Here is a 9,675-nt window from a genome sequence, read left to right as displayed (position 1 = left end):
ATTACAAGTTATATTTTTAGGTACTGAGGTGGGCCACACCACGTCAGTTCACTGAACTGAAGATGCCAGAGAGTGAAGTTTTCTTCTTTGATCAAAGAATATGATCGGGACTTCCCTGGTGGTCCAGTGGATAGGACTTTGCACTTCCACTGCAGGGGGCACAGGTTCGATTCCTGGTGGGAGAACTAAGATCCCGCATGCTGCGTGGCATGGCCAAAAAAAAAAAAAAGAATATGATCAGGGATGCTGGCCACCTCTAAGATCATCTCTGGAATGACGGTTGAAGGGATTTCCATCGTTTGGACCAGGTGTCTATTAGAAAGCTAATAAAATGTCTTCTGGACAAATTGAGTTTTGGACCTTGCTGTGTGATGCTGTTGTGAGGGTTAAACTCATGTGTCGTTGTTAAAATGTTCTTTTATTCTATAAAGTATAGGTAAGAGGCACTTTGGTTAAACATATTATATTAATAAATACCACTTTCTCCCTTCACCGTCAGAATGATATTTGTCCTGATCATTTATGGGTTCAATACTGCAAACATCTAGGCTCAGTTCTTAAAGAACATTGTCTTGTAAATGTGAATCTAACTCTATGGCATTTCTTCATCATCAAAATGTCACCAACCCTCTCCGATGAGCACCAATACCGTATTATCATGCAAGAATTCTATTTCTGACCAGGTACCTGACCAGAGCAGTCACTCTTCAGCCATCTTCTCCAGACTTAACATATTCTTTGGCTTAATTTAAAATTAAATAAGCAAATGAAACAAGAAGGGTCCGACGAAGACGAGAAGCAATGCAAACTGAAGTGAGTAGGTTACTGTCCCTCGGTCTTTCCTTCCACTCTCTCTCCAGTAGGAAAAAATGTGATCTGTGGGCTGAGCTACCCTCGGTCGTAATTCCACGCCGTCTTCGCCTATTAGAAAACTTGTCACAATAAACAGGGTATTCATCATTCTTCGAGACTACCAATTAAAACCTTTTTAGTAATAAACTGTTATACAATGAATAAACAATGTGATAATTGCACCTTCAGGACGTACTAATATAGCAACAATAGACTCCTCTTAAACTTCTGAAGGGGTCTGTTAGCACCGTTGAATAGGTTCATCTCTACTGTGTAGAGAAAATGCCTAAGGTGAGAAGTACATTCCTCACCGTCCATCTATGGCTCTGTGTACATCCGGATACATACTTGATGCCTTCTGGGCAAGAGGAAAGATGTGGTCTGTGGTCTCAATTTGTCCTTTGATGCCTGAACGAGTGGACAGCATGCGAATCAAAGTTCACTAGTACAGTCAGGTCCTCTGAGCAGCTTTGTCACAGAAGTCCCCAATTCTCTGCTGTTGACAGAGCACTGGGTTTCCATTGTCTTTTCCCGCGCACTTGAGGAAAAGGCTGAATTCCACCCGTGGCCGTCAGACCTCTGAGCTGTCGCTGCGATGGCCCCGTGGGGGCATCATGGGCTCGGTGCTGCCGGAGCCCTTGGGGGTGTCCTTTCTCCTGCCGCTCTTGCCCTGGCGCATCATGACTGCAATGGCAGTGAGGCAGAGTGCGAGGAGTCCCACCGCGACGCCTCCCACCACCGTGACCAGGCTGACCTCAGAGGTGGGACGGTTGAGCTCCCGCGGAAGGACGCCGTCAGGAGGAACCCTCCCCTGGGGGATCTGCTTCCTGCTGCTGCGGTCCAGGGCGATGTGCTGGATGTTTGTTCCTCGGTTGTTTTCAGCCCCGATTTCCCACACCAGCGGGGGTGTGCTCCTGATTTCCCTCTTCTTCCGGCTCTTGGAAGTTGCCTGGGGCTTCCCTTTACTCACCAGAGAGTGGTACTGGTACTCCACGCTTCGTTTGCCAAGGCCTCGATTGGTGCTGTCTTTGGATCTTACTGTGTAGATGGTGTGTATGTACCATTCTCGACCCAGAGAGACCTAGGAGACACAACTCTATTCATCAGAAAACTGAAGCCTATGCCAACCTAAAAATTCACGACGCTGCAAGAGAAACTCATGGCACAGATAATAATCATTTAACTTGGTCCGCAGAACTCATATCTGTAATATTTTTACACGTGTAGTGTGCGCAGGGCCTTGTGTAAAGCGCTCTATAAAGTATGCCGTGCAGCTCTTAAGGGAGCAGATGGTGGTAAACGTTTGGTAAGCTGTGACTTGTCAGAGCTGCAGAGAACTCCGGATCACACGGTCTAACCTACTCACTTAAAAGACGAGCGAATGACACAGATACAGAGCGCGAACCAGCGGTTACCAGTGGGAAGGGAGGGGGCGCAATATAAGGGTACAGGAGTGGGAGTACAAACTATTGGGCGTAAGACAGGTCCCAGGGATTCATTGCACAACCTGGGGAATACAGCCAATATTTTGTAATAACTGTAGATGGAGTGTAACCTTTTAAAAATTGTACAAAAATTAAATAGTAAAAAATGAGTAAATGAGAATATGTAGCAGTTAAGTGACTTGCCTAAGGTCACTGAACTAGTTGGTATCAGAGGCAGGACTAGACTCAGACCTTCTGAACCTCAAGACTCTTTTCCAGTATGTCTTGCTGTGTATTTTACACATAAGGCCATAGAAAAGGTAAGTTTTTCTGCTTTTCAGGGTTTGTGAAAAGAAGGCATTTTCTGATGGCTCTTTGAAGCCTTCAGGATTTAGAAGAGGTCAAGTGCCTTCAGAGTTAACATTAAAAACAAAAACAAAACAAAACATACTTTAACTTAACTTCCTGTTTGAAAAGATTCAGAAGAACAAACATGCTTTCTCAGGCATCCTTCTTCACGAGGAATAAAGATAACGTATTTCTCCAGCCCATCCTGTCTGGACAATTTTCAGTAAACATCCTAAAAGATGCACTTGCTCCCCCAAGGATTCACAATGTGGACACATCTCTGAATTTGTCTCATTTGTCTGCTCAGTGTTATGGTCTCCTGGGTCTCTTTCTACCTTCTGTCTCTAGGTTAGAACTTTCTATCTTCGTTTATAAAGTATTTAAGAATAGAGATTCTATTACTCAGCCGTAAAAAGAAATGAAGTTGAGTTATCTGTAGTGAGCTGGTTGGACCTACAGTCTGTCATACAGAGTGAAGTAAGTCAGAAAGAGAAAAATAAATACCGTATGCTAACACATATATATGGAATCTAAAAAAAAAAGAAAAGTTCTGAAGAACCTAGGGGCAGGACAGGAATAAAGACACAGACGTAGAGAATGGACTTGAGGACGCGGGGAGGGGGAAGGGTAAGCTGGGACGAAGTGAGAGAGTGGCATGGACATATATACACTACCAGATGTAAAACAGATAGCTGGTGGGAAGCAGCCGCATAGCACAGGGAGATCAGCTCGGTGCTTTGTGACTACCTAGAGGGGTGGGACAGGGAGGGTGGGAGGGAGACGCAAGAGGGAAGGGATATATGTATATGTATAGCTGATTCACTTTGTTATAAGGCAGAAACTTACACACCATTGTAAAGCAATTATACTCCAATAAAGATGTTAAAAAAATACAACCTGATTTAAAAAATAGGCAGAAGACCTGAGTAGACATTTTCCCAAAGAAGACATACAGATGGCCAAAAGGCACACGAAAAGATGCTCAACATCATTAATCATCTGAGAAATGCAAGTCAAAACCACAATAAGCTGTCACCTCTCACTGGTCAGAATAGCTATCATGAAAAAGAACACAAATAACAAGTGTTGGTGAGGATGTGAAGAAAAGGGAACCATTGTATACTGTTGATGGGAATGTAAATTGGTGAATCCACTGTGGAAAACAGTATGGAGGTTCCTCAAAAACTAAAAATAGAACTACCATATGATCCAGCAATTCCACTCTTGGGTATATACCTAAAGAAAACAAACATATTTATTCTAGAAGATATATGCACCCCAATGTTCACAGCAGCACTATTTACAATAGCCAAGACATGGAAACAACCTAAGTGTCCATCAACAGATGAATGGGTAAAGAAGATGTGGTATATATATGTACAATGGAATACTACTCGTCCAGAAAAAGATTGAAATTTTGCCATTTGTAACAACATAGATGGACTTGGAGGGTATTATGCTCAGTAAAATAAGTCAGACAGAGAAAGACAGCTACTGTATAATACCACTTATATGTGGAATATAAAAAATAAAACTAGTGAATATAAGAAAACAGAAACAGACTCACAGATATAGAGAACAAAGTAGTGGTTACCAGTGGGGAGAGGAAAGCAGGGGAGGGACAAGATAGGAGTAGGGGATTAAGAGGTACAAACTACCATGTCTAAAATAAGTAAGCTACAAGGCTATATTGTACAGCACAGGGAATATAGCCAATATTTTATAATAACTATAAATGGAGTATAACCTTTAAAATTGTGACACTATGTTGTACCCCCAAAACTTTATTCTATTTCAAAATAAATTTCTTTATATTAAAAAAAAAGAATAGAGATTCCTGGGCTGTGCACAGTTGTTTCTCTGAGTCCAGCAGTTCACACAAGATCACTCTTATAAAGGTGGTCATAAAAAGTCAACCGAGAGGAGGTTTCGAACAATAAGAGCAGAGTTCCCAACCATCACATTTAGATTTATATTCTGGACTGAATAAGGGTCTTCATTACACGTAGACTTAAAATAACATGAATACATTAGTAAACATAATAATAGCGAACATTTATGGAATGTTCGCTCTGAGCCCAGGAGGGTCTGGTGTGGTTTACACGCGTTATTTTACTCAAAGTTCACATTAACTCTACGGAATATGACAATCACTGCCTTCTACATGGGAGACATCTGAGGGGCTCAGATGTTAAGTAACTTGCACGTGGGTTACACACCTCTTGTAAGTGACCTTGTTATTGGCCCACCTGAAAGAGTGGTGTTGAGTCGACTTTAAAGCCATCGGATCCAGGCTGATTCACTAACAAGATAGCTTCAGGGTCATCCACTGCCAGTTTGGCGTTAAACAGGACATTTCCGAAACTGGTGGCTTGTGTCTCTGGCTGAGCTTTGTCCTTTAGGCAATAAGGAAAACGAGGATTGCTGTACATAAGGCCAACTTTTGCAAATGCAGAAGGTTTTCCTATTAGTTTTGTGCAAGTACCAATTACAGTCAGTCCCCTACATATGAACCTTCAAGTTGCGAACTTTCAAAGATGCAAACGTGCGTTCGCCTGTCCAATCACATGAGTTAGTTCACGTCTCTGGGGTACACTGTCACGTGCGTGCATCCTCTACAAGTGGCTGCGCTTTTGTGTACTTTACTGTACGGTACTGTAGAGAGTACGGTAGTACAGTATCTTTATTTCAAGCCCAGGATGTCCAGAAACAAGCGTAAAAACAGCGGTGACATAGCGGCTACAGTATAGCTGATTGTGTAAGTTGGGCATCTAGGCTAACTTTGTTGGACTTACGAACAAATTGGACTTACGCGTGCGCTTTTGGAACAGAACTCATTCATATGTAGGGGACGTACCATAAAATGCCACCGTTTGGTTTCATTTAAAAAGATGCTGTTGTTTTAAAACAGAAGACAAAAACATTTAGCTTTGAGTATCTACCCAGTTCATTGTTTGGGCCAAAGCACTTACCACAATTTTAAATCTATATAAGAGTGAAGGAGAGTCAGCCAAGCAGCCATATTCTGCGTTCTTTGGATTATACTTGGGAACGTAGCCGTCAGCTCCGGTACACAGGAACACCTTCTCAATGCTGCAGTAGAAGGAATCACCTAGATTCTGGACAGGATCCACCATGACCCGACCATAAATTGTATCGCCTGAAACAGAGCCGTGGAAATGTTATTTCTGTTAAGTGATAAGGTATGTCTATGTGACACTGCAAACAGTTTGTGACGATAATGACACTAGAAAGCATTTCCTTCTCTTCCTAATCTGGCATCAAATGTTGAAGCCCTTTTTGCGTTAGCTTCAGGATCTGGTCCACTCCCAGGCCTCAGATGAGACCACTTTGCAGACGACAGAGGTACTGGAGATTTATTGACCCTCAACATGCTCAGCCTGTAGTGGGAATAACCTCAAGGCTTGGCCTATAATTTTTTTTTTTTTCCCAGACATAACTCTTTTCTGCTTTATAACAAAGTGAGTCAGCTATACATACACATATATCCCCATATCTCCTCCCTCTTGCGGCTCCCTCCCATTGGCCTATAATTTAACATTCATAACATCCCTTGTGGTTAAAGTCCAGTTTACATAAGTATATTAGTTGCCGAGATCTAGGCAAATCATTATAGAATAACACTAAAAGAGAAAACATCAATAAAAAGCTGAATTAGCTTTATTTGATTTTTAAATTAAAAAAAATTTTACTGAAGTATAGTTGATTTACAATGTTCTCCTGTACAGCAAAGTGACTCAGTTATACATATATATATATATATATATATATATTCTTTTTCATATTCTTTTCCATTATGGTTTATCACAGGATATTGAATACAGTTCCCTGTGCTATACAGTAGGACCCTGTCGTTTATCCATTCTGTATATACTAGTTTGCATCTGCTAATCCCAAACTCTTAATCCTTCCCTCCCCAAACCCAGCTTTATTTGATTTTGAAAGAGGGTTTAAGGAAACTCCCTGGTATTTCATCATCTCTTTCACAGCTACTACTGAACACCTACCACGTGTACTAGGTATTTTGCTAGGTTCTGGGAATATACCACTAAACAAGACAGGCACAACCCTTGCCCATGAACTATATAGTCTCGTGGAGCTGCAGTATTGGTGTGTATGCAAATTGAAAAAAAACATTCAAGGAAAAAAATCCAGACTTGTTTCAAAAGTCATTTAGATAAGGGAAATAGAGGTTAACTTCCCCAGAATAAAAACCATCCTGTAACATATATCCAATTTCAGTGACCCCTCCCTGCCAAAATGATAAAGACCCAGTTATAATCTCAAGACCGTAAAGGAGGTTATAATTGCCCCCCTCAAACACGATCCCAGTAAAGGACGACAGATATAATGGCAAACAGATGAGCAGGCGTCTCATGTGTAAAGTGATACCTTCTGCAAAGGCAACATCGCTCTCTTGTCCGAATCCCATGGATCCATCAGACAACCAGAGACTCTTCTTGGAGAGCAGGTACATTTGGGTGTTCAAGCTAAACTCAGCTGCTACCGGATCACTGACCTAAAACCAAGCGCAAAGGCCCTTTCATGTGTTGTTGACGGTTCTGGTGGTGCACAAGCACATTTACAGATACACACATGCGTTGTACGCTGACATAAAGAATGGTAAACACTGCACGGAAATTTTCATGTCCAGCCAAACCACCTTCTTAGGGAATTGTAACGCTGACTTCGTTCTTCTTAAGAAGACAAAACTGTCAAGGTTACATCATTTTTCGAATGGGACTAACTAGCATGGCTTGAGCTCATTTCCACTGGTTTACTGGAATGTATAAGGGACTTGCAAACAGCGGAAGGCCAACGTTTAGTAAGAGTTCTTGGGCAAAAGATGCCATCACGTTTCTTTTAATACATACTGGCAATGAGGCACTCTGAGGTGGCATGAACTACAGGATATTTATTCTCCTTGATGATCAAGGACAAGATGAAGAAGTACAGAACTCCGGGGAAAATTCTCAAATCTCCAAGGCAGCAAACTCCAGGAGGAGATCAGATCCCATAAGAAAAAAAATAACCCTTGCGTACCCTTAACCTGTGGATTTTATATACCGAAACCGCAACGGATAAAGGGCAATTCTTTCTTCTTTCCTTCCTCCCTTGTTCCCTTCCTGCCTGACTTCTTTTTTTTCTCAGCATGTAAGAACTGAAATCATTGGGTGAGAAAAAATTTCTTTTTTACTGATAAAAGTAAACTATGACTTTAACCAAGCGGGCTTCTATGTGGGAGAAGATTCTGTGAGACACACCTGTTGGAATCGGATGTCAAGGTCAAAAGTGATAGGCTCTCTGGGGTTGCAGTGGACCGGCAGGCGGTACTCCTGGTGTGACGGAGTGGTGCATGGTAGCAGTTTTACAGTATACGTCCCCGAGTAGTCACGTACCTTTAAAGAGCAGAGACGACATCCGTGTTTTTCATTTAAAAGGCTGAGATGTAGTCAAAGGCAGAAGCAAGGGAAAAGTAAGAGCCTTAGTCACTTACTGCAAAGTCAGATACAAAGCTCCATTGCTGGACTGGCTGGTTATAGGTCGGTTCACTCCTTATGAGACGCAGGGAAAACATCAGACCTGGGTGATCAACTGACATGATCATGGAGCTGGTGAAGGCCGCTAGAAAAATGCCAAGAACAATAATGGTCTAGTGGTTAAAAGGGTGCCTAACGGTTTGGAGTTTTCAAAGTGCCCTGTGATCCCTTATTTGCATTTATTCTTATAATAAGCCTGCAAAGTAGCAGGGTTGGTATAATAATCCTCATTTCGCAGTTAAAGAAACTGGGCTGAGTGACTGTGTGGCTCTCCCGGGATCACACGGCTGGGCTGTGTGCCTTCTGATGGCTAACGCAGTGCTTTTTCCACTCTATATAATGCTGCCAAAAACTAATTGTACGGAAGTGCTCACATAGTTCAGGGCTACTTTCCAGGGAGGCACAGCCGTTCAATAAAGGCTGATGTGAACGCGCTCACTATGCACTGAAGCTATGAACAGAACCTCGGACTATTTGCATCCACAGAGCCAGGCACACCCAATTTATACATGGAGTCTAATTTTAATGAGATTGCCTCAATCATATCTAAACAAAGATTCAGTTTAATAGAAAGGTAGACACGTGGAAGGGAACTGTAAAGACCAGGAAATCCTCATTTTCCAGAACAGTCAATTACAATAAAGCAAAATGATTCTTTTTGGTTCTGTATTTCAGAGCTCAGACTCACAAAAATACAGCAAACTGTCTTTCTCTTCCTGAATTTTCAGCCTTATTCTCTCCGTCCGACCCAGAAAAAAGAAGGACACAGAAGACAGCGCGTGAATTATTTCCCTCTTCCAATCTGACATGAGTTGGCACACCAGTAAGATGTGCAAACCAGTTTAGTAAGGCGAAGTCAAATAAAGAATTATTTCTAATGAAATGAAATTTTTTGTAAAAGCTTAGACACGGGACATTAGTGACTGCCACATTATTGACATTCACAGCACAATCCATCAAATTAGTGAAATTACATAGCTAATACTTAAGATAATTAGCTCATGTGTCTGCAACAAGCGTAATAGTGAAGTGGCACTTCTGTCTCCACTATAAAGGTTTCTTACAGTACCTAGAAAAGAGCTGTGCTCGCTGAACAAATGACCTAAAATTCAAATTTTTGGACAACACATATGAAGTAGAGAATGGGAATGTTGTGGCTATGTTCTCAATCTAAAGGAAAACTCTTAAAATTAACTCAGTAGAGTTTTCTTTTCTTTCTTTATCTTTTTGGCCACGCTGCGCGGCTTGCAGGATCTGAGTTGCCCGACCAGGGACTGATCCCAGGTCACGGCAGTGAAAGCACGGAACCCTAACCACTAGGCCACCAGGGAACTCCAAGTGGTTTTCTTTTAAATGTACTTTAACCATTTGGTATTTTCTCTAAAATTCTACAGTGATGATTTTGTAGCTTATAAGACGTAGCTGAGCAACGATCAAGCCCTCATGTAGATATCTGTACATACACGGTTCATTTGAAATTAAGGGCTTCA

At 41.8% G+C, this 9,675-nt stretch overlaps 1 protein-coding gene across 1 annotated transcript in view; it reads right to left on the bottom strand.

Moving 5' to 3' along the window:
- Positions 1–233: 233 nt before the first annotated feature.
- Positions 234–9,675, bottom strand: part of FREM2 (FRAS1 related extracellular matrix 2) — a 158,686-nt gene continuing 149,244 nt past the window's right edge. The window contains exons 19-24 of the mRNA XM_032611517.1: positions 8,143–8,270; positions 7,910–8,044; positions 7,038–7,164; positions 5,597–5,784; positions 4,874–5,020; positions 234–1,933 (exon numbers count right to left, since the gene is read on the bottom strand). Of these exons, the coding sequence (XP_032467408.1) occupies positions 1,424–1,933; positions 4,874–5,020; positions 5,597–5,784; positions 7,038–7,164; positions 7,910–8,044; positions 8,143–8,270 (1,235 nt within the window). The 3' untranslated portion in view covers positions 234–1,423. The remainder of the gene's footprint in view (positions 1,934–4,873; positions 5,021–5,596; positions 5,785–7,037; positions 7,165–7,909; positions 8,045–8,142; positions 8,271–9,675) is intronic.

This window comes from Phocoena sinus, chromosome 18 (genome assembly GCF_008692025.1).
Source record: "Phocoena sinus isolate mPhoSin1 chromosome 18, mPhoSin1.pri, whole genome shotgun sequence".
NCBI classification, from domain to species: Eukaryota; Metazoa; Chordata; class Mammalia; order Artiodactyla; family Phocoenidae; genus Phocoena; species Phocoena sinus.
This window is presented reverse-complemented; position numbering and strand designations above follow the sequence as displayed.